The sequence below is a fragment of the Schistocerca americana genome, chromosome 2, assembly GCF_021461395.2.
Source record: "Schistocerca americana isolate TAMUIC-IGC-003095 chromosome 2, iqSchAmer2.1, whole genome shotgun sequence".
Lineage (NCBI taxonomy): Eukaryota > Metazoa > Arthropoda > Insecta > Orthoptera > Acrididae > Schistocerca > Schistocerca americana.
In genome coordinates, this window is record NC_060120.1 from 581219470 (window position 1) to 581245592 (window position 26123).

At 40.3% G+C, this 26123-nt stretch overlaps 1 protein-coding gene across 1 annotated transcript in view; it reads left to right on the forward strand.

Moving 5' to 3' along the window:
- The window catches only part of LOC124594203 (glypican-6), an 81688-nt gene that overhangs the window by 47230 nt on the left and 8335 nt on the right, over positions 1–26123 (forward strand). The window contains exons 4-9 of the mRNA XM_047132562.1: positions 1181–1337; positions 1622–1787; positions 7509–7639; positions 7891–8067; positions 10972–11087; positions 18448–18629. Of these exons, the coding sequence (XP_046988518.1) occupies positions 1181–1337; positions 1622–1787; positions 7509–7639; positions 7891–8067; positions 10972–11087; positions 18448–18629 (929 nt within the window). The remainder of the gene's footprint in view (positions 1–1180; positions 1338–1621; positions 1788–7508; positions 7640–7890; positions 8068–10971; positions 11088–18447; positions 18630–26123) is intronic.

Consider the following 26123-nt stretch of genomic DNA (forward strand, 5'->3'; position numbering starts at 1 on the left):
AGAACGATCTGACATAAAACGAACAGTCTTCAGTCGTGCATTGTCCTGATATATCTTGGGGAGCCCTTGATGAAATGTTTCTATTACTGAAACATAGTCAGTCATGTTTGGTACACAAATGACTGCCTTGAATTCCGGGAAATGTACCACGTCATGAAACTGAAGCTGATTCTTGCGCAGGATTAGTTTTTGTTTGACAGTGTCAATCTTGTCCACCATATCTGATTTTTACACTTGCATTAGGACATTTAATGAATTCAAATAACTGTTGATGTAGACCATAAAAGATTTTAGCATCACTCCACTTACTCTTAACTCAATTCTTTTCCTAATGACCGCCTTGATTCAGCCAGCATTCACTGTCGCTCGTCATAAGACAAATGTATCATATCGTCTTTGTGGCTGGTATTATCATGACGTTGCAATAAGCATTTTTCGAGCTCATAATAGTGCGAGCAGATATTAAGTACTTTTCATGGCCTTCAGACGTACGAAAAGGAAAGCAATTCCCATACAGCACTGGCTCCTCCACTTTTTCGTTTTGGGGTAATTGCGTAGGTGCCATACTATTCCTTACGCACAACATTAATTTACTTTAACACAGGTAGCATTGCCAGCAAACTGCTCAGCGTGTTACAGGGCGACTGTCTTGCTGTAGCGGCGCCCAGTTGCAGCTGTCCTGTTTCCTTCCCCCTTCGTCCCTCGCAACCACTCGCTGTTGCGTTCAGAGCGCTAGGTAGCAGCGCAGCCGAAGCACTTGCGCTCGTAGAGTTCTTTTTGGCCAGGCCGGCTGAAACGAATGACTTTGTTAGATGATTTGCCATAGTGCGGAGAATGTTATACATCTGGAATACACATGGAAAGTCAAAGGTTCATGTATAAAAACCGAATATTAGTTGTCAATGCCTGCTTCTCTGTTGAATGTGGATATCACGCAATTGAAGATAATGGGTGGGTTCTCTAATTTCTTCTTACTGTATTTGTTTTTTTTTCTTTGTCTTTTGCTGAGAGACAAACATGGTGCTTCAGAACACCGATTTATTCTTTGGATAAATGTCTGTATTTCTTTTTTCTTTTAGCACAAAAATAAATAAACTCTATCCCCACACCATTGACTGTGTGTTTTGAAATCAGAAACGTTGCATATGTACTAACAGTCGATTACCTTCCATATCACTAGGTACCTGCGATGCGTCAGTGAGCACATGGAAGAGTTGAAGCCATTCGGTGACGTCCCTCACAAGCTGTCTATACAACTAAAGCGCTCCTTTGTTGCTACACGTACATTTGCCCAAGCGCTTAGTGTAGCGAGTGATGTTGTCAACAACATGGTTATGGTGAGGACCACTTTTAAATACTATGCAGATACTTAAGGAAAATTTGGCTTACAATGGTAAGCACGGGTTAACTATGATTTTCGCTATTTTACATCCAAAATTAGAAACTTAATCGTTGTCAAAATATGTCTTTCCTTAGTGTTGTGATAACATATTTTGATATGACAAAGGGGATAGTTTGAAAACATTTTATGGGTGTTAATGGTGTGTGTTGATTGTTAAGGTACATACTGTGATTCCGACGTACTTTCTTAGATTTATGTATTTTTTTGTTGTTGTTATAGATTGCCCCGAGCCAAGACTGTATCCGTGCTCTCACAAAAATGACAGGTTGCCCAGCTTGTCAGGGGCTGCCAGAACTGAAAGCGTGCAATAATTATTGTATAAATGTTATGAAAGGCTGCTTGGCATATCATTCGGAACTGGAAACCGATTGGAACACTTTTGTTGGTAAGATGTGACACATAATAATTAAATAGCTGTAGAAGTGACTCACACTATAAACATTCCGCGGTACAGTGGTGTTGATTGTAAGAGAGTTCCATGTTTCCGTGCCGCATTGTGTTAATTAATTGTTTTTGATTATATAGTTACTCCTTGTTTTGTCTCGTTGCAAACCGCATACTTGCGTGTAATTAGTTTATATGTGGAAATAAATCTTTTCACGAGTTAACCACAAATCTTTTCACGAGTTAACCACTGGTGCCGCCCGACGTGATCACGCCTAACAGTAGTTCTGCGCCGGCTTCGACGTTCCGCACCATGTCAAAACTACAACTGTTACTTCCGCGCCAGCCGCGTCGGTTTTTCATTCAGCACGAAAATGAATTCCTCGCCAGTGCCTGCCGTGCCAACCTCAAGTAATGGAATTATTAGCAAGACTACGATCAAACCATCGCCTTTTTGGCAACATAACCCCCTCGCTTTGGTTTAGGCAACTAGAGAGCCAATTCATCTTAGCACAGATTACGGCAGATGAAACGAAATATAGTTACGTGGTAGATGCGTTAACGGAGAAGTCCAGGGCATTCTCGTTACGCTCCCGGAAAGCGAACGATATGCTGCTATAAAGAATGCATTGATTATGCGATTGTCCCATTCTGAAGCTAAACTTACGGGTTATGCTGTATAGTTGATTGATTGTTTGGGAGGGTGAGGGGGGATTATGGGACTAAACGGCGAGGTTTTCAGTCCCACGCAGTATATGGCTATCCCGTCCCGGCTGCATAGAGGATTTTAACGGTATGTCCCGGAGATTTGAATGCATTAGCGCGAACAGCAGATCGGATAGCAGAAATGTATCAGGCGACAAGCGTCGTGACGATAACTATTGCACAGGATAACACGAACTCGGCGACTATATCGTCACTGTAGTCTCAACCAGCTGAGCTTACAAGTGACCGTCCTACAAAAAGCACACAAAAGGAGTCGAAATCGTTCGCCAGCGACACAGAACATACGAGATTGGTACCACAGAAAATTTGCTAAAGACGCACAGAAGTGTATGCCACCGTGTAAAGCGAATCGTGATGCCGATAAAGCAGCAGCTACAAGCACGTCCACCGGCAACACACACCATTTGTTTGCTACTGAGCACAACAGTGGAGCAGTAATTTCAGTGTACCTCGCGACCAAGTTACCATATCACAGCCGCAATGATTCTTGTGTGTGTGTGTGTGTGTGTGTGTGTGTGTGTGTGTGTGTGTGTGCTGCAAATGATACAAAGATTATGTCATACGGACACGTCGCTGTACTACTCAACCTCGGACTTTGTCGCACCTTTGAGTGGCTGTTTACTGTGGCTAATGTATCACATCCCTCGCTAGGAGAGCTGGCGTTCCACAATATAGCACCGTACCTACATGTGACGCAACAGCAAACATGACTGCACAAGGTAAGGTAACCCAACTGCTACCACGCCAGTCAGTGGTCTCTGAGGAAACAGAATATACTAAAAACCTAAACTCACCCGAACAGGTCATGAAGTCCCAACAGTACTGGCCAGCTGTCGTGTCATCCTCAGCCCACAGGCGTAACTGGATGAGGATATGGAAGGGCATGTGGTCAGCAAACTGCTCTCGGGGCCATATGTCAGTTTAAGAGACCAGAGCTGCTACTTCTCAATCAGGTAGCTCCTCAGTATGCCTCACAAGGGCTGAGTGCACCCGCCTGCCAACAGCGCTTGGCAGACCCGATGGTCACCCATCCGAGTGCTTAACTTGGGTTATCTGATGGGAACCGGTGTTGCCACTATGACGAGGCTTTTAGCTCACACGAAATATACGCGACTACTAAAAAATTTCACAGAGATCATGAGGCAGTCAGTAACGTTTGCATCTGTCATGCACTTCATGTTTCATCATATCCCCACCACCCCAGGTCCGCCAACTTATGCACGCCCTTGACGATTATCTCCTAATAAATTACAAATTATCAAACAAGAGCTTTGTAGCATGTTAGGTCAAGGTATCTGCTGCTCTTCAAGTAGCAGCTGGGCTGCCTCTCCCCCCCCCCCCCCCCCCCCCCTCCCCCTTTTCATGTGGTACCCAAAAAGATGAATGACTTGTGCCCCTGTGGTGATTACCGGCAGTTAAATTCGAGAACCATTCCGGACAGATATCCTATGCCACATATAGGGGATTCTCTGCTGGGGTACAAGGTAAAACAATTTTTTCAACAATAAATTTGGTCAGAGCACACTACCAAATTTTGGTCCAGAAGACACTCCCAAGACAGCTGTCACTAGTCACCACGCCGTTTGGTTTATTTGAGTTCACACAAATGCCATTCGTGCTCTGTAATCCAGCCCAGACATTTCAGTGGTTCGTGGATGAAATAACATGTGATCTAGAATTTTGTTACTTGTTTACAGATGATGTGCTCATTATGTCTGCATCTGAAGTGGAATATATGCAGCATTTGACATGAAGTTGTTTGAATGTTAGCACACACAAGGACTAATAGTGAACCTATCAAAATGTATTTTTGGTGTCAAGGAATCCAGTTTCTTGGCTACACAATGGATGCATGTGGCATCCGGCCATACCCATGTAGCCACAGCCGGTTACAATTCAGCAGTTGCAGCAGTATACCACATATCAGAAGTTTTGGTCACATCACGCATTGATAATAGTACCATGGAATGTATTCCAGCAAAAAAAAAAAAAAAAAAAAAAAAAAGAGAGAGAGAGAGAGAGAGAGAGAGAGAGAGAGAGAGAGAGAGAGAGAGAGCATTTTTTGGAAGGCCACCATTTCAGTATCTTTACGGACCACAAGCCAGTAACTTATGCCTTCAAAGTGAAACCAAATAAGGTATTTCCAAGACAACTGAGGCATATTGACCACATTCGCCAATTTGTAACCAGCATCATGTATGTGCAAGACATACTTAATGTATTTGCTGACGCACTTTCTCGGATTGAAGCAATTGACATAATCGAGCATACATCACTGCACATTGAGGTCATAGCTGCCGCTATTGATTTTGATGCCATGGCACAGGCGAACAAGACGATGAGGAGCTGCATACATTGCTTGTGCAACAATCAAGTTTCCAACTATGAAGGGTGACCATATTAGACACAAACACTTTGGCTGTTTGTTCTGCAGCAGTTTTGAGCTCTGACAATCTCTTCAATACACTGTATAACACATCCTGGCGTCTGAGGAACCACGAATCCAACTAAACAGGGTTTCCTCTAGCCCAGCATGAACGTCAGCTGTAAACTGTATGTCTGACAATGTATGGCCTGTCAAAATACAAAATTACATGACAGGTAAAATATGCTTTCACGGCTGGAAATGTCACAATTAATAAAATTTGTGAGCTGTTATGCTATGGTCGAATGGATTTCAACTTAAAATTCAATGTTTCGTACCTGTTCGCTGAGGATATTTTCAAGAGGGATCATAGCTTCTCTGAATGTTGGATTGTGAATCAATATTCAGAGAAGCTTCAATCCCCCTTGAAAATGCCCTCCGCAGATGGGGTCAAAACATTGGGTTTTAAGGTGAAATTCATTTGAACATGGCATAATAGCCCAGAAAGTTTTATTAATTGTGAATAATCACAAGACATGTCAAGGCACCACTAGGTACATTTATACTGCCTGACCAGCAATTTGAACCTGTCCATGTAGATATTGTGGGCCCACTATCAATTTCCAAAGGCTGCACTTACTGCCTTAAGATTGTGAGCAGATATTAGAGACGGCCAGAAGCATTACCTATGGCAGACATCACTGTGGAGACCGTCAAAAACGTTTTTCAGAGGATAGTCTGCATATTTTGGTATATCATTGAGAATAATGACAGATCAAGGATGTCAATTTGAGGCATACCTCTTTAAAGCCCTTCCCACATTGTCAGATGTCAAGTGAATAAGGACTATCACGTATCATCCTGCAGCGGAAAGTATGGTGGAACACATACACCGACAATTGTAATTGGCCCTTAGATGCCACTCAGCAGACAAGTGGATAGAAACTCTATAGATTGTTTTAGAAGGATTAGAAACAGTTTTCAAGTGTAACCTCCAAGCCACAATGGCAGAGTTAGTATATGGCCAATTATTATGTCTTCCTGGAGAGTTCATCCAAGATATGGGAGTTGAAATCATTGCAGCATCAGACTTCGCTATCAAGTTGAGATCCCACCTACATTAGTTTCACTCAAAGTACAGCCTCAGGACAAACTGGATGCCACACATTTGTCTTTGCAGATGTAGCCACTTGTTCACATGTGTTATTATGTAATGACACAGTCTGAGACTGCTGCAACCCCCACATGAAGGTCCAGTAATTAGTTGAGTTGACAATAATTTCAAGATGAAGATCTGTGGCATACCTATCATGGTTGCACTTGACCATATCAGATCGGTATTTCAAGATCCACAGCTAACAGAAAAAAAACTGGCATTGAGAAACATGAAGAAGGGAGAGGCAGCAACTAAAGGTCCTCCCGCATGTCAAGCAGCAGAGGAGCCTTGATGATCATCGGATGCTGCCACAAGGAAACATCAGCAGGTGCTACCACCCCGCAGCTAGAACAACACACCAACCCCAAAGAGAAGCCCCTGGGCTTCAAGAAAAGCTGTGATTGTGCAATCTGGATGACATGTCAAATTTAAAAGAAGTATCACTGATGCTGGGGAGGGGTAAAGACTCAGTATAGTGACTCCCACTGTATACATTCCATGGTACAGTGGTGTAGATTGTTAGAGAGTTCCATGGGTTCATGATGCAGTGAGTTTATTAATTGCTTTTGATTATATAGTTATTCCTTGTTTTGTCTAGTTGACACTGAATGTCATGCAAACCATATACTTCTGTGTAATTAATTTGTGCGTGGAAATTAATCTGTTCGTTGGTTAACCACATGTTTGTCATGAACAACAGGTAAACTGAACAATGGTTGTTATAACATTTTATGTGAGTATTATGTAAGCAAGATTGTTTATTTATGAGCCTTTTTCTGAAAATTTAACAAAATTTGACATTATTTTTATCATCTGGAGGTGTCTGTTTGCTAAAATAGTGAAAATGTTTCTTTAATTTTCAGACACAGTTAAAGTTATCTTTACAGGTAGCAGGATTCAACCATTTCAACTGTCCATCTTAGGATCCAGTTGCTGTACCAGGGTGACAATGCATGGTTGTATGCCGGAGCTGGATCTAAGGATGACTGTTTGAGCTGGTCAGAACTGGTTATCTCTAAAGATAATTGTCAGTCTGCTGGAAAATAAATGAAATATTTAAGAGTTTGTGAATAGTAGTAATGTCTGTCATATTAACTAATGTACTTCAACTCTAATAGCATTTTCCACCTGCTGGTTCGACACAGGCTAATATCTTTTCACAACTGCTTTCTTAACTACACATTTTTGTCTAGTGACTTTTAGTTGAGAGTTAATGTCCAGAATATAGCCTGTAAATTCATTTTGAGTGGTGTAATCTGTTTAATAGTTCATTCATTCAAATTAAAGAATATATCATTGTAAACAGTATTTATAAATATTAGTGTGGTGAAAGGACATAGAAAATCTTGAATCTGTGTTTGATTGGCTTCATGCAAATACTGCCTTGTGTTGTAACACTTAAATTTTATTTTTAATTGAACCTAGTGTTCAGCAGGATTCTCCTTCATTACTAACGTACTTCCACCACTTCACAGATATTATGGACAAAGTAGCTGAGAGGCTGCTGGGACCATTCAACATTGAGATGGTAGTGGAGCCTATTGACATAAAAATCTCAGAAGCTATCATGAATTTCCAGGAAAATGGGCATGAAATATCACAAAGGGTAATTTCATAATTGGATTTTTTAAAGTTTTTTGTTTGTTCTTGAAGCAGTAGTGTTCTAAAAAGTGATCAGTACTTGTTAACGTATTTCCTCTGATGAAAATATCTTCTCCTGAAGCTGACTGTTTCATTTTAATGTCATCATATTAATGTCATCTTATTAATGGCCATTGGAAAGATTACACCTTAATGTAATTTTCTTTTCCTTCATTATGTTGCAGTTTAAAAAAAAAATGTTCTCTTCATTTTTAGGTATTCAGTGGTTGTGGAAAACCATTATTGGGAAGACGAAGGAGGCGTGATGCTTCTGAACTTAGTTTTGATACTTTCAACATGGGTGCAGAAAGTGATAACCTAGATGACAATGATGATGATGGTGGAAGTGGTAGTGCAAAATTGACAAAACTTATCAAAGATATCAAGTCAAGGGTGGGTAGTGGCAAAACAAATTGCCTGAATCTTTGCGCATTCATTCAAAAGCCTAGAATGTCTACAGTTTATTACTAATCAATCATTAAATCCAGGAATTTCATAAAATGTTTTTAACATGCATGTTTAAAATGTTGCACTTTCATGAAGTAATGCAATAAAGAATTTAATTAGATTGATGCTGCAACATATAGGCCTTTCTGCAATTACTTTTACCATTATTACATTGTACGAGAGAAATTCACAAATATTGTATTTCTTATGAGAATAAATTTTGTCATGTTGCGCAAAAATAATTTCTGAAATTTAAAAAATGGAAAACAGAACTAAAGTATTCATTTCATGGTGTTCGGTTGCATGAAGCTTAATTTTGGTTAATGGATTGTTGTGTATAGTGACTACAGAACTGTCAGCAGACTTAGCAGTATCAGCAGATAATTTTCTTTAGAAATGCTGTGCTATGGGAAATGACATACAATCCTAAGGAATAAAATACAATTTTCAGTAATTTTGTCAGCTACGAAATTTATAGAGGTGAAATGTCTAAACAAAGTCTACAGAACAGAGCAGGAAAAACTTCATTTGTGATACTCAATGGGTGAACTGTCCACAACTAAAATAACAAACTGTTTCAATAAAAGAACAGCGAGGAATTTCCAGGATGGCAAGGGGCAAAATGGTCAGCAACTAAGCAAAATTTCATCAGCAAACAAACTAATTACAAGGACAACCGGACAGAAACACACAGTAATCCAGCTTAGAAACTATTATACTTCTTGTGCCACCAATCGTACACTGAAGGGACAAAGAAACTGCCTAATTTCCTGTACAGCCCCCAAATACGCAGAAGTGCTGCAACACAACATGGCATGGACTTGACTAATGTCTGAAGTAGTGCTAGAGAGAACTGACAATATGAATCCTGCAGGGCTGTCCATAAACCTGTATGATTCTCTTCTGAATAGAATGTTGCAAGGCATCCCAGATATGCTCAGTAATGTTCATGTCTGGGAAGTTCGGTGGTCAGATGAAAAGTTTAAACTCAGAAGAATGGTCCTGGAGCCACTGCAGGAATTCTGGATGTGTGGGATGTCACATTGTCCTGCTGGTATTACTCAAGTCCACTGGAATGCATAATGGACATGAATGGATGCAGGTTATTGGATAGGATGCTTATGTACATGTCACCTGTCAGTTGTATCTAGATGTATAAGGGGTGCCATATCACACCAACTGCACACGCACCACATCTTTACAGAACCTCCACCAGCTTGAACAGTCTCCTGCTGACATGCAGGATCTGTGGATTCACGAGGTTGTCTCCATACCCGTACACATCCATCTGTTAGATACAATCTGAAATGAGACTCGTCTGACCAGGCAACATGTTTCCAGTCTTAAACAGTCCAGAGTTGGTGTTGACGGGCCCAGGCGAGGCGTAAAGCTTCGTGTTGTGCAGTCATCAAGGGTACATGAGTAGGTCTTCGGCTCCAAAAGCCCATATTGACAATGTCTCATTGAATGGTTTGCACACTGACACTTGTTGATCGCCCAGCATTGAAATGTGCAGCAATTTGCAAAGGGGTTGCACTTTTGTCACATTCAACCATTTTCTTCAGTCATTGTTAGTCCTGTACTTGCAGGATATTTTTCCAGCTGCAGTGATGTTGGAGATTTGATGTTTTGCTAGTTTCCTGATATTCATGGTACACTCATGAAATGGTTGTTGGGAAAATCCCCACTTCATTGCTACCTTGGAGATGCTGTGTCCCATCGGTCTATGGCCAACTGTAAGACCCCATTCAGACTCACTTTAATCTTGATGACCTGCCATTGTAGCAGCAGTAACCAGTCTAACAAGTGGACCAGACACTTGTCGTCTCATATAGGCATTGCCAGCTGCAACGCGATGTTCTGCATGTTTACATATCTCCGAATTTGAATACACATACCTGTACTAGTTTTTTTGGCACTTCAGTGTATATTGCTACATGATGACTTGTGTATGATCTGAGCAATCATCTATCACAGCTTCAAATTTTCTCTGTCTCCGAATTTATTTTAACCTCTTGGAATGGTCATATGATACTAACCTTAGTTTTGATTGCCTGTCTCTCACGAGTAGTTAAAGTCATTGCATGCAAATATACTTGTGAGCACGTACAGCTTATTTGTATCTAAACTACATCCAGACTTCGAAAACATTTTGAAGGCCTTTCCTCAATTAATGTTGAGTATACAATGTTGGAAGACATTCCTAGGCTCCTCAGTGAAAACTAATTTTGGGATTTTGTAAGTAAATTTTTTAACATCTAACATTTGATACGGTTTGACTTTTGTGTAGCATTCTCAGTTGAGTTCAGATCTATAACCATTTTTGGCGCTTTCTCTGTATATGTTACATGTTGCCTTTTAATCAGTGTAAGCTTTTTCTTTTCTTTAGGAATAAAAGAGCCCAAATAACTGTTTTATTTATTAATCAATGATACACTAACATGTTACAGAGGAAAAATGCACAAGCTTAGGCTAGAATGTTGAAACTGTGTGTGAAGCTTTTTGTGTTTCATTATTTTGTTTTGGGTTAGTTTATCAATAACAAGATTATTTGGAGGTTTTTCAAGTCCAATTGTTTTCCTTTTGGTGGAGGTAAATAACATTGGAAGAGAAAGTTAACATGAATATGTGTGTTGTCCTGTTACTAATGCTTCAAACATATTTTATTTTGTTAGTTAACATTCTGACAGAAAGAAGATTAATTTAGGTTACGTTGTCACTGATGTGATTATCATCACTACCAGAGTTTACATTATGTGTGTGCTTATGGTACTACTGAGACTCTTCATTTTTTGTGCAAAATAAAACATTTTCTATCATGAGGTTTTTATTACTTATGTCTTTTTTAAGGTACAAGATACAAAAATGTTCTGGTCACATTTACCATACCAAATATGCAACAATGATGCTGTAGCTGCTAGTCCTGCCAAGGAAGACAGCTGTTGGAATGGAGCAATGAAAGCCAGGTACATATTCTTTCCTTTTCATAATATTTTGCAGATCATTAGTCCAGAACAACATCAGTACAAACAAATATAAATGTAAATAGTTGACTGAGGCTATAATCTAATAACAATGTATTAGAATCCAACACTCATTCACACTCAAATGGAGGAAATAGTACAGAGAGATCAGGAAACGATTGTCGCCACCAGAAAAGCCTGTATGTGGAAACAGTTATACATACTAGCTGAATACCCTGGCTTCACCTGGTTATTTATGTACTTCACCTTTACATGCCTCTTCCTAACTTGTCCTCTATCCACTTGCCTCCTCACATACTTTACGTCTTCCACCTCATACCGTCTCGCTCTTCTAGCTGTACTGTCATACCCGCACATTTTTCGTAAGCCAACTATCCCTCTTCATCCTTCGTGTGCCAACATTTCCCTCTCCCCTCTCCCTTTCCCACCCACTCCACTCACATCCATATCATCATCATCATCATCATCATCATCATCATCATCATCCTCCTCCTCCTCCTCCTCCTCCTCCTCCTCCTCCTCCTCCTCCCCCCCCCCCCCCTCTCCTCCTGCTGTCCATCACCTCCTCTATCTCTCTCAACTGTCACCAAGCTGTGCTCATCCACACACGTGCACAGCTGTGCCAATTCACATGTGTAAAACAGGTTGATAAAGTGGGCAAATACTACTCCAACACAATGCCTGTCGTGCAGGATAGCCTACATGTCGGGACTTGAAAACAAATTCCTGCCCCTGACATGTAGGCTGCCCTGCAGAGGACATTGATAAGGCATGGTGATGCTATCCCCAAAGAACACAACTGTTATGCAGTGCCACTTATAAAGGAGCAGCTGAAAAACATTTTTTTTTGCCTGTATCTCTGCTCCTGTCAGAGCTAGGAGATTATGAACCTCACAGTTCTGATACTCATGAAGTTTCCTGTTCGTGTGCCAACATTGGTTGAAATTGATCCAGAGGTTCGGAAGGAGATCCTGGTCAGACATATGTACATATATGTATTTCCGTACATGAATACAGTTTGTTATGTAACTGGGTAAGTAACAAAATGTACTCACCAAGCAGCAGGAGAAAACATGCACAAAGGTAAAGAAATGCACAAGTTTTAGTAATCTCAACAGCTCCTCCTCCTGGCAGGAGGGTTAAAAGGGAAGGACAGCAGATCAAGGAAGAGAACTGGTGAGGTTTCTGAAATAGGAGAATGATGGAAGAGTTGTCCAAACCCCAAGTTACAACAGACTCCCAGACAGGATGAGAACGAAAGACTGACTGTTGGGCACTGCACTGGATGACATTTGAAAACCTGAGTTCAAAAGTGAAATATAGGGTAATAAGCAACACAGAGATTACTGACAAAACGTTGTGCAAGAGTTAGAGTGAAAAGTGCATTATTTGTGATACGGTGGGGGTGGGGGAAAAATAGACAGGTCAGAAAATAGGAGATACAAAAAGCTGAAAGTGAATAAAGAAAGGAATAGTTAATGAGAATAAATGCTGAGACTGAGAAAACTAAAGAAAATAGTTAATGTAAATTAAGGCCAGGTGGGTTGTGAGAAGCAAGAACATGTTACATTGCCAGTTCCCACCTGCAAACTTGTGAGAAACCAGTGTCTGGTGGAAGAATCCAAATAACATGTGTGGTGAAACAGTCACCAAGGTCACAACTGTAATGTTGTTGAGCATGCCGTGCAACAGGGTACTGTGTGTTCCAATGTATACCCTCTATATACATCCATTTGTCTTAACTGGGAACTTGGTGGTAGTCACACCAATGTAGAAGGCAATATAACAGTGTTGACATAAAAGCTGGTACATGATATGTGTCATTTCACAGGTGGCTCTGCCTTTGGTAATATATGTTTTGCCAGTTACAGGGCTGGTGTAGGTGGTGGTAGGAGGGTACATAAGGCATGTTTTCCAGTGAGATGGTCAGAGGGGTAGGAGACCTAGGGTAGCCAAATGGGTGCAGAAAGAGCATAGGATCCAACCAGGAGTTTGCAGAGATTGAGGGGGGAGGGGGGGGGGAGGAGAGGGAGACAAAAAGCTATTCTAGGTGTGGTGAGCATAAGTCAGATAGAATGGACCTCATTTTAGGGCATGTTTTATGAAGTCAAACTAGCCATTTAATACATTCAAGGCTAGGATAATACTGAATGATTAGAGATGTAACCGTACCATGTTTTTTTGGAGGAATCAATAGTACTAGGATTGGATGCGGTGACTCAGGAAATCTTCTTTTGAGCTAAGCTGATAGTCATTATGCTCAGTAAAAGCTGGGGTGAGATTGGTAGTGTATTGCTGTACAGTGTCTGCATCTGAATAAATATGTTTGCCTTGAATGCCATGGCTCTATAGAAGGAAACATTTCACATGGAATGGATGGGATTTGTTAAAACATAAGTACTGCTGTTTTGTTAGTATGTTTAATGTGGACATAAGTTCATGGCTGACCCTCAATGAGGACGATCTCACCATTGAGGAAAGTGGCATGATATTCGAAAAAGAACCATGTTAAGTGTAACTGGGAGAATGTTTTCACTTCATCAGACTTCTCTTCTCCTACAAAATACTGCAGTTATATTCCCCTCATGTTTCCTTGGATGGTTATCATTCACCAAGCCAACTTATATTGCAACAACTGGCCAGACTTCACCTTAAAAAGCTATCCTACCTTCTAATAAACTACCTCGGTAGCAGTGTTTCCCTCCCTGCCCCTCTCTAGCTCCCTAAACAGCCATATCATCAACCACCTCTCCTCTCCTCTCCTACAAATGGAGTTTGGCCAACCTTCTTAAGATCTCCATCATTTACCACTGCCTCCCAGAGCAATAACAACTTATTATCGCAATAACTAGCCACAACAATATTGTGTCCTCAACGTCTCATCTAAGGGACTTTCCTCTCCTGAGTTAACTGTATTGTTGAAGTTTCTCACTTTGAACTGTAAACCTGCATTTGATCATGCTCTTTTGGTCAAGGACCTAAAGTCCTTTACACGTTGAGTGTCAACTAGAAATATCACTTTGCCACCCAAACCCAAAACCTTTCCAACAGAAAATTTGATATTGAACCCTGTTTTGAACAGTTCCACCCACAATCTCATCTTGATCCATCTCCACTACCTCAAGATCACCCTTTGCAGGCCTTCCAAGAATTCCTAACATCCAGCATCATTTCACAACCCTTTCTCATGTCCCTGTAACCTGACCCTAACATGTCCTATTCAGAACTCCAAGCTCTTTGTTCCATAAAAACTGATGACTTAATCAGCATCCTCCCAGCAAACAGGGATCTACCACTGTTGAACTTGATGGATGGGAAACTCGGGTCTCTCACAAGTACTAACACCTCGATCCATAGAACTTCTTACCCCACCCAAACCATGCACTCCCACCTTTTACCTGCACCCTAAGATCCACAAACATCATCACCCAGGCTATCATGTAGTTTCTAGCTTCAAAGCACCCACCAAATGTATATCTGTGTTAGCTGATCAAAACTTGCAACCTGTAGCACAAAACCTCCCCTCCTATATTAAAGACAACAACCATTTCCTAGATCATTTGAAATCTCTGCCTGTCCCACTCCCATTGCATACCTTGCTAATCACCACTGTCGCCAACTTTCTGTATACCAACATCCCCTGTGTACACGGTCTGTCTGCTACTGAACATTAACTCGATCAGCACCCAACTGAATCCTAACCTATGAGGATCTTCCTGCTCACCTAAACCACCTTTATACTTCCCATGAACTACATTACCTTCAAGGGGCAGACATACAAACAGGTCAGGGGCATGGCCATGGGAACCAGGATGGCTCCTTCCTATGCCAACCTTTTGATGGGTCACCTGGAGGGGACTTTCCTGGGATCCATAAGTCTTCAACTCTTGGTTTGGTTTAGATGCATTGAGGACATCTTTCCCATATGTACTCATGGTGAGGCTGACCTGTTAAAATTTTGGGAATTTCTAAACACATCTCCCAGTTAAATTTCACATGGTCCTGTTCTGAATTCCATGCCACGTAACTTGGCATTGACCTCATCCTCACAAAGAGTCAGCTACACACTTTTGTTGACATGAAACATACTAACATACTAAAAAGACAACAGTACTTACATATTAACAGTACTTACATATTAACAGTACTTACATATTAACAGTTACCCATCCTTTCCATGTCAAACATTCCCTCCCATACAGCCTTCGCATTCAAGCAAACATACTTGTTCAGATTCAGACTCTATACAGCAATGCACCACCATTTTCACGTCATCATTCACTGGACACAATTACCCCACCAAACTAGCTCAAAAGCAGGTTTCCCAAGTCATCGCATCCAACCCTGGTACTGTTGGTCCCTCCAAAAAAACAAAATTTAGGTGTATACTTCTCATCACTCAGTATCATCCTGGTCTTGAATGCATTAATTGGCTACTTTGACAGGGCTATGAAATTCTAAAATCATGCACTAAAATGAGGTCCATTCAATCCAACACAATGCCCACCACTCCTATAATAGCTTTTCGTCTCCCTCCCCCTCCTCCCCCCCTCCTCCTCCCCCCCTACTCCCCCCCGTACTCTCCTCCCCAGTCTCTGCAAACTCCTGGTCAGACCCTATGCTGCTCCTGCAACAATTTCCCTAGTATAGGGCTCCCACCCATGTAACCATCCCCATTGTAAGACTTGCCTTATGCACCCTCCTACCAGTTGCATAACTGGTGAAATATATACTATCAAAGGGAAAGCCCCATGTGAAATAACACATGCTATGCACCAGCTATAATGTCAACATTTTTTGGCCTTCTGCATTGGTACAAATACCAGCAAGTTACTAGTTAGGATGAATGGCATTAAGTGAAGAGTGTGTACTGGCCACACACAATATCCTGTTGTACAGCATGCTCAACAACATGACAGCTGTACCTTGATACCTGTCTAACTACACATGCTTTCTGGATTCTTCTCCCAGACACCAGTTTCTCTGAATTCCACTGGTGGGAACTGACAATATTACATGTTTTCGATTCTCATCACTCAAATGATCTTAATTTATATTAACTATTTTCTTTAATTTCCTCAATCTCAACATTTCTTATCAGTAACTATTTCTTTCTTCATTCTCTTTTGGTTTTCTATATCTCCTATTTTCTGCCTGTTTATCTTTCCCCCACTATCATCTCTGCCACATATAACGCCCTTAGCACTCTGCTCTTATTAACTCTTGCACAATGTTTTGTCAGTAATCTCTGTGTTGTTTATTACACTATCTTCTACCTTTAAGCTCTCAGGTTTTCAAATCTTAACCAGTGCAATGCCCAACAATCAGTCTCTTCTCCTCATCCCATCCAGGAAGCCTCTCCTGACTTTGGGTTTGGACAACTTTTCCATCATTCTCCTCATTTCATAAACCTTGCCAGTCCTTTTCCTTCACGTATCTTCCTTTCCCTTCAACCCTTCTGCCAGAAGGAGGAGTCACTGACTCCAAAAGCTTGCACATTTCATTACCTTTGAGTGTGTTTTCTCCTGTCACTTGGTGAGTAGATTTTGTTACCTACCCAGTTAAATAGCAGACTGTATTCATGTATAGAAGAAAGAGCCTCTGGTGCTGGAAGCTTGTTCATCCATTTACCTGTGTAAGTGCTTTATCCTCCCACCACTTGGTGAGTATATTAAAACCAATTGAGAAATTAGAGTATAAAAGGGTCAGTTAATTAAAGGCAGAATCTGTTGGCAAAAGGAAATACCTCTCAGAAATGTTTCACAAAATATGATACCATACAAAAAGTCATGCTATAAACTACAGGCTAAAGGGCAAAAAAATAATATACAAAATTTCGTAACTAAGAGGTAACTCGGCAAGAAAAGTTGTCCATTCACATAGCAGGGTAAGGAACGACATTTGCCTGAAAATAACAGTTGGTCTGATATATAAATATGATTTCTGTGGATCTTTCTTGAAGTTGATAGAATAAATGATAACTTCTCTCATTTTTATATCAAGTATAATGACAATTACCTATGTAAGTTAGCTCTACTGCAAAAACTGATCTGAGTATGAAGCTATAGGGAAATGTAAAATTTTTAGCAGAGCCCAGAGTCCATTTTGTTCCTTGGCTACCTTTCTTACAATAGGAAAAATGATGATTTATTATAGAGCCTTTCACAGCCACTCAGCTACTGTGAAACATTTCCTGGAGTTTGGAAAGGGCTAGGTGCAAGGCCCACATGTCTTGCCTGTTGGCATCTCAGGTTTACTCTTATTAGTGTTAGGCCAAGTGACTTGATGTCTACACAGTCACCTTTGTGTCAATAGGATATAACTTAGATTATTCTGAAACATTTTGGGAGCAACAGGATTGTGCTACATCCAATAGAAGTATTAACAGGGCCAAAAAGTGTGTTCTGGGCTTTGGATTGCTACGTTTCTTTTCTTAGTCTTACCTCTGTTCTGTGATGTGCATTGAGCAGAAGGACAGATATGAGGTGTCGACTTTTATATCTTACCATGATGTAGTGGTTTGGTGTGGATGCCTTCTCATTGGCTGTTGACCAGTATTGATAAGATGATTGATATGCTTCACAATCACCTGTCTGTTATTACCATTTGCAGTAGTCAGTGGCCATACTGGCACAAAAGGTTATTGCCCATGATGCTCAACAATACTGGTTGCATAATTAAGATAATTCTTATTTATTGTTCCATCTCAGTTCAATTTCACATTTCAGTCACTTTGGATTATCTTCAAATCTAAGTTCTGAGTAGACAATACAGGCTGCTGATGCAAAGGCTGAAATCTGAAGATGATCCAGAGTTCTCAAAAGATTTAATCTAATTAAAAATGTGCAACTGAGATGGAACAATAAATGATAATTATCATAAATATACACACAGTTGCTGAGTATCTCAAGATGATTATTTTTGACTATAGTGTATACTGGTCGCAATTTTCCCCAAATTAAAAGACACCCATGACTTAGTGGTATGTGAAAATCACAGTATCTAAAAAATCTCAAACTTGAAGTGTCCCCATGAATTAGGTACCTATGATCTCACCATGATAAATTTCTCTAATAATGTGTCTCTCATGCCTTCATGTACTAGACACTATGTCAACAGTCAGCATAAGGTCTGGTGATATCCCGGTTGTGTGACATGTTAAACTACTCCTTTGACTGTGCAAACAGTAGCATTCGCCCTCCAACACTGATATTCGCTCTTGTTCGATTGATTGTGGCTCTATTTCAAGTCTAAGAAGATTGTAATAGTTGTATACAACTATTCAATTCTCAATGCTCTAACTGTATGGACATTCATTGCATGTGTTTCACATTTTCTACAGGTATGAACCTCAGATAACAGGTGACGGAATCAGCAACCAACAGAGTAATCCTGAAGTCAATGTTGATGTAAGTCACCCTAGCAGTCTGCTGAATGAACAGATGTTTACACTCAGATTAATCACCAGTAAACTGAAAAGTGCATTCAATGGGCTTGATGTGGACTGGATGGACATGGATCCTGGTAGGTCATCATGAAACTACTTGAACATTAAAATATAAATTACTTTCTTGTTATTTCTGTGATATATTATACCATTTTATAGCTTACTTTAAATTAACATTTTAAATTTGAAAAATTAAAATATGAATAAATTAAAAAATTGACAGCATTATTTTCAACTGAATATCACCTCATAACAAAGAAAAAGTACAGGGAGATTGTAACCTACTTCATGTGGTCCATTAATGAGTATGTTTCAGTTCTTAAGAGATAGGTAAAAACAATGAGAAAAAATTCAACAATATGGAAAAGAACACTCTGCAGCCATGACTGATGGAGTAACAAGAACTCATGATCTAGTGCTACAGCAGACCTTATTGTTGATTCCTGCAACTCAGTCCAAATAACTAACACTGCAAGCTGTTAAATCTCACCTCTTTGATGTGGTCTGCACTCATTCTGATGTTCTATTCCAACTGTTATCACATACAAATTCTTGGATTAAAAGATGTGCCAGATAAGAGGATGGTTGATGAGCAAAGAAGCACCCAATGTGTCTGGTAAAAACATACTATTTTGTTGAGGCCTTGTGTCCTCTAGTTAAGTTGGTGTGTACATCAGCAACAGTTTCAAATCTGAGATAAATGTGCATCACACTGGAATTCATGGACATCACTAATTCAAAGCAATCATCTTCCCAATGTACCTTGGACAAACTGGTGCTCGCAAATAAATTATGGTGGCTCGTGTGACTTTGTAAGTGAAACACAACATTAGTTCTGATTCTTTTTGGCATCTCAACCCACAAGATTTGCTACTACTATTCAATTTACATACACAATTGCAACCAGAAGGCCATCTATGGTTATCTACCACAACACTTACCAGTAACATTGTGAGAGACGACATAATAGCATGGCATAAGCATTGCTCATTGGATCTAATCACATCTAAATCTATAGTTACTGTCACAGTTAGTTTTTTAACTTTTAAACACCAATTAAAGTCGCTTCCTAAGTGACTATAAATAATCATACTTCACAAACATAAGTCAAACTAACAATAACGCTTATTGCATCACTGAAGGATACCCTCAGTCAACACCCATTGTGATCTGCCAAGAACAAGGTGATGTTACCCCTATTTGTAACTTTTTCAGAGACTATGATGTCATATATCATTATTCCTAATATTCATAATTTAATTACTTTGAGCTACACCAGTAACTTGCTTGTAAATAACTTGGAACACTTCTTGTAACAATTCTGTGATTGCTCTATCTGCTTCGGAACATTTTTTCCAAAAGAGTGCTTTTTCTCCTACCCTTTAGAGTGACAGATGAATCCTTCCTGCTGTTGCTAAGGGATTTCTTCCCACTAAAACTGCAACTTACATTTTAGTTTTGATGGAAGCACACCTATGATAAGCTTCCAGAATACTGGAAATGTCTCGCCTTCACCACTCTTCGGACCTCACTTCTGCCTACCTAGCGGACAAGCCTCCCACAGATGCACCTCACCAACTCTGTTGCCAGTGGTTGAACATGGCTGCTGGTCACACCTCCCCAAATCCTGACGTCCTACTCAATTTAATTCACACAACTCTTGAACCAAATGTCAGATTTAGATGTAGTTTGCATCAATAAATTGCTGAGTTCACAGAACATATATTTAGGGTGTGTTCTATAACTAATTATTCTTTTCCTGAACTTAAGAGATTGATAAAGCTTTATTTAAGAAATAAGTGTGGTCATTGAAATAGCATATCACTGCCATGTCTCAAGATCAAGTTCTCTTTCAGGGTTTAAGTGCATCAATAATTTTGCAAGAGAATAATTAACAGGACAGGTTTATTTTTTATTTTCTGTGCAGTCATGAATTGATTTCATAATAATCTAACTGTACAAGTAGTAGAAATTTTTATCTGCTTTTCCTATTGTGGCCAATGAAAATGATAGTATAGTTAGTTCAAAGAAACTGAACCCACTTCCTGCTGGAATTCAGCTAATGCTTTGTTTTGCTTTGTCCTTGTGCAATGACATGGTGGTAAGTGGCACCAAAGAGGAGATACCATTTTTTTTTATATTTGGACATCCATATCAAAAAATTTTCCTTCTGACTGCTGACTTGAAGAAAACAATTTTGTGCCGATTTTAATTCATTGACTCAAGCTACATCTTATTAAACTTGTGTGCCTCTCCTTCCAACCTTTCAATTGTTCCACACATTCTGAAATGCAGAATTATACTGTTGCATGCTCACCAATTCATAGTTCACTGAATGACCTTAATTTAAGTTCAAATGTGAAATGGTTTGTTGTTTTTTGTGGTTCTTAGTCTGAAGACAGTTTTGGTCCAGAGTTCCACAATATTCTGTTTTGTGCAAGTCTCTTCATCTCTACATAACTGCTACAGCCCAGATCCATTTTAGCCAGCTTACTGTAGTTGAGCCTTAGCCTACTTCTACTGCTTTAACTCTCACACCTCCTTCCATTACCAAATTGACAGTTCCTTGATGCGTCAAGATGGGTCCTATCAATAGAACCCTTCTTTTATCGTCATATTGTGCCATACGTTTCATTTCTTCCCAGTTTCATTGAGCCAGTGTCTGTTCATTGGTTAGCCTGTCTACCAGTCTAACTTTCAACATTTTTCTGTAGCACCACATCTCAAAATCTTCTATTCTCTTCCTACCAGCACTGGCTATTCTCCATATTTCACTTCTGTATAAGACTACATTCCATACAAGGACTTTTAGAAAAAGCTTCCTAACAAATTTATGTTTGTCATTAACATACCTTTCTTTTTCAGAGAAACTTTTTGCTGCTCCAGTCTGCATTTTATATCCTCTATACTTTACCCATTGTCAGTTTCTTGGTTCTCAAACAGAAAAACTATTCTACCAGATTTAGTTGAATAACTTTGAGGTGGGCTGCAACCCTATCTCAATCCATTCTCAGTTACTGTCAACCTTTCATGCCCTCCAACCCCTAGAATTCGTGTCTTGTTTCTGTATAATTTGTAGATAACTTTTTTCCCCCTGCACTTTGTTTCGAGCACCTTCAGAATTTCAAAAAATGTATCCCAGTCAACATTGTCATGAATCTTTTCCAAATCTACAAATGTTGTAAATGTGGATGTCTCTTTCTCCAACCAATCTTCTAAGATAAACTTCAGGGTCAGTATCACTTTGCATGTTCCTCTGTTTATCCTGAATTCAAACTGATAGTCACCCAAAACTTTTTCTATCAGTCTTTCAATCCTTCTGCAAATAGTTTGTGATCATATTTTGCAACTAGGTGGAAAGATGTTAATAATTCTAGGGAATGCAGTCTATTCAAAGTGCCTGTTGAGTTTTTAGTTAAAATTTGATGAAGTGCTGAGAGATTTATTAACATATATTTCTTTCACCTTTCAATCTATCTGTTTTTGCTTAGTAGGGGTTTCTTCTGAGCTCTTGATGTTCATACAGTTGCTTCTCATTTCTCTCGAGGTTTATTTAACATTCCTATGCATGACATACATCTTTCCTATAGTCATGCGTGATTCTACAGCTTTGCATTTCTCCTCTATTCACTCGTGTTTTGCCATTTTGTACTTTGCAGTCTCTATTTTAGATTTCCTATCCCCTTTTAGCTGCTTTTATATTTTCTGTTCTCATCTGCTAAATTTAATATCTCAACTGTTATAAAAGGACTACTAATGAGCCCAATATCTCTGCCTTATTGTTCATCTGCTGCCTTTACTAGTTCATGTGTTGTAGCTAACCATTCACCTTCTGCTCTGCCACGGCAGTGGCTACATTGGCAAATGTTACAAGGCCTAGAGAATATTGCTTCTGCTGTCTTTAAAAAGGTGCTGTTCTCATCAGGCATCTTATTTTAGTCCAGCCTCTCCACATACACTCTTCAGAACTGGTTGCATCTACAGATCTCTAGTATTGCGATTTATATCTCTGAGGCGCACAAGCTACCCCACCACAGCAAGATCCATGGTTGATGAAAGATTGAAATGGTTTATCAATGGAATGGTTGGTTGGTTGTTTTGGGGAAGCAGACCAGACAGCGAGGTCATCGGTCTCATCGGATTAGGGAAGGATGGGGAAGGAAGTCGGCCGTGCCCTTTCAGAGGAACCATCCCGGCATTTACCTGGAGTGATTTAGGGAAATCACGGAAAACCTAAATCAGGATGGCTGGATGCGGGATTGAACCGTCGTCCTCCCGAATGCGAGTCCAGTGTCTAACCACTGCGCCACCTCGCTCGGTATCAATGGAATGGAAAGCAGTCTTTTGATACAAGTGCTAAAGTAACCAAAATATAATTTTAAGTGTTTTGTAAACAGTTTTCATGAATGGTGACAAACAAGCAAAATGCATATTTGTAAATTAATGAATTAGTGTGAATAACCAGAGATCTTCTTTGTCACGGTAACTTGAACACACAGCTTGGAATCTCATCCTTTTAAGTTTTTCTGCTGCAAATTTTAAAATTGCATAATCACAATCGATACTTTTGATCTTCTGTAGAATATGCCTTGTGGTGGCACACACACATCACGTTATGCACAGTAACAGAAGAATGCCAATGCTCACAATGAGTCTGATGCACAATAATGGCAGTTTAATGCATGATACTAACTGTGACTTCATTTATACTGTTCCAAATATGTAGACAATACAAGAAAATATATTCCTACAGAAAGTCTCAGAAGAGGAAAAACAAAATTTTGTTGAGTTGTTCTGGTCCAGTGTGAATACTTACCTATTTGCATTGCATAACTCAAAAACGTAAAATAGTTCTGAGAAGGGCACTGCATCCAAGAACATGCTATCACAGTCACATGATTTAACAAACATAGCAACCATGTATTTTTTGCAAGCATGTTGAATCCAGGAAGCCATAAACTGTATATCTCCTCAGCTTCACTGCTCTTTATGATTGCATTCTCTCTGTTAATAAGGGACTGATTTTCTTTATTTTCACAGGTGTCTCTTACTACAAAATAGAACCTGCATAGCACAACCAAATTATAGAAATATTTTAACTGACAAACTATGTTAACAATGCTGCCCCCCTCCCCCCCCCCCCCCCCCCCCCCCCCCTCCCGACAAAAAGAATATGCAGTAAAACTTGCAAAGGGGAATGTGCATAGTTTGTAAATCTGGCCAAACTGTACACACCTTTCAGTCTTGACGTATTCAATACAAATTTATATGCCAATTTTGTGTATAAAGTGGAATGTGATTAAAGCAAAAACAGAGTGCAAATTTCAACTCTTAATTAATAATTCTTTCTATTATGTGAGAAAAGCTTATACAGTACTACTATATTACAGTATACCTGAATTATTCACATCTATACAAGGATGCTACTTTTAACATGAAAATTGCACAGCTCTGACAATACTGTTACATGAAAGAGGTGGTAGTTGTTCTGTTAAACAGTTGTTTTACCCAGCAAGGTGAAGCATTTCCAAAGAAATGCATTAGATGCATTATTTTATACCATGTGCAACCAGCCTCACACAATCAAAGGACCAAGTTGTGTTTTACATTCCAGTTCCATAATAGATGATTATTCTTAGTGCTGAGGAAGTTGAAAGAGCATTTCTCTTATGGATGCAGTAAACTGGATTGGCTTGGTAGTAAGGGAAATTATCATAAAGTGCTTCAACAAAGCAGGATTTTGAGGCAATGAAAAAGATGCCTATGTCCTCATCGAAGCTCAAGAAAAGGCAGCAACAATTGCTGACTTAATTCAAACACAGAACATTTCATGTAGTCCAAGTGACTATATTCGAAGTGAACAATATTATGAAACAAATAGTTGCTGCTCACCATATAGCTGAGATGCTGAGTCGTAGATAGGCACAACAAAAAAGACTGTCACAAAATAAGCTTTTGCCCAAAACAACACACACACACACACACACACACACACACACACACACACACACACACACACAATCACAGAAGCCAGATTATGAGCAGCAGCAGGAGCTGTGCATGATATGATGGGAGAGGCAACTTGGTGGGAGTAAGTCTGAAGCTGGGTGGGGAGGGGTAGGGATAGCAGTGTAGGGGTAGGGGACTGTGAATTTCTGCTGGGGAGCATGCATGGACAAGATAGAGAATGGATAGGGCAGCTAGCTGCAGTTGGGAGGTTAGACGGAGTGTGGGGGAGAGTGTGGAGATAGCCAGAAAGAAGAGAAGTAAAAAGGCTGCATGGATTGGTTGAATAGAAGGCTTAGTGCTGGAATGGGAACAGGGAAAGGGCTAGACAGTGAGGGAAATGACTGACAAAGGTTGAGGCGGGGGGTTGTTTTGGGGGAAGAGACCAAACTGCGAGGTCATCGGTCTCATCGGATTAGGGAAGGACGTGGTGGGAAGTCAGCCTTGCCCTTTCAAAGGAACCATCCCGGCATTTGCCTAGAGCGATTTAGGGAAATCACTGAAAACCTAAATCAGGATGGCCGGACGCGGGATTGCTAGCCACTGTGCCACCTCGCTCGGTAAGGGTTGAGGCCAGGAGGGTTATGGGAGCATACAATATATTGCAGGTGGAGTTCCCTCCTGTGCAATTCGGAAAAGCTGGTGTTGGTGGGTAGGGTCCATATGGCACAGGCTGTGAAGCAGTCATTGGAATGAAAAATGTTGCGTTGGCCAACATGCTCAGCAACAGGATGGTCCAGTTGTTTCTTGGCCACAGTTTGTCGGTGGCCATTCATGTGGACAGACAGCTTGTTGCTTGTTGTGCCCACATAGAATTCAGCACAGTGGTTGTAGCTTAGCTTGTAGATCACATGACTGGTTTCGCAGGTTGCCCTGCCTTTGGTGGGATGGATGATGTTTGTGATCAGACTAGAATAGGTGGTGGTGGTCAGGGGGGATGTATGGGACAGGTCTTGCATCTAGCTATATTACAGGGAAATTAGCCATGATGTAAGGAGTTGGGGGCAGGGGTTGTGTAGGGATAAATGAGTGTATTGTGTATGTTCACTGGATAGTGGAATACCACTATGGGAGGGGGGGAAGGATACTGGGCGGGATATTTTTCATTTCATGACATGACAAAAAGTAATCTAAACCCTGGTGGAGAATGTAACTCAATTGCTCCAGTCCTGGGTGGTACTGAGTTACAAGGGTAATGCTCCTCTGCGCTAGATGGAGAGGCTTTTAGATGTGATGGGTGACTGGAAAGATAAGGCATGGGAGATTTGTTTTTGTACGAGGTTGGGAGAATAATTACAGTCTGTAATAGTCTCAGTCAGAGCCTTGTTATCTTTTGAGAGAGACCGCTCGTCACTGCAGATGCAACAGCTGTGGGTGGCTAGGCTGTATGGAAGGGACTTCTTGGTACAGAATGGGTGGCCGCTGTCGAAGTGGAATAATTGCTAAGCTTCAACCCCTGTGCTGCATTCTATGTGGGCATGACAACCAACAAGCTGTCTGTCCACATGAATGGCCACCAACAAACTGTGGCCGAGAAGCAACTGGACCACTTTGTTGCTGAGCAA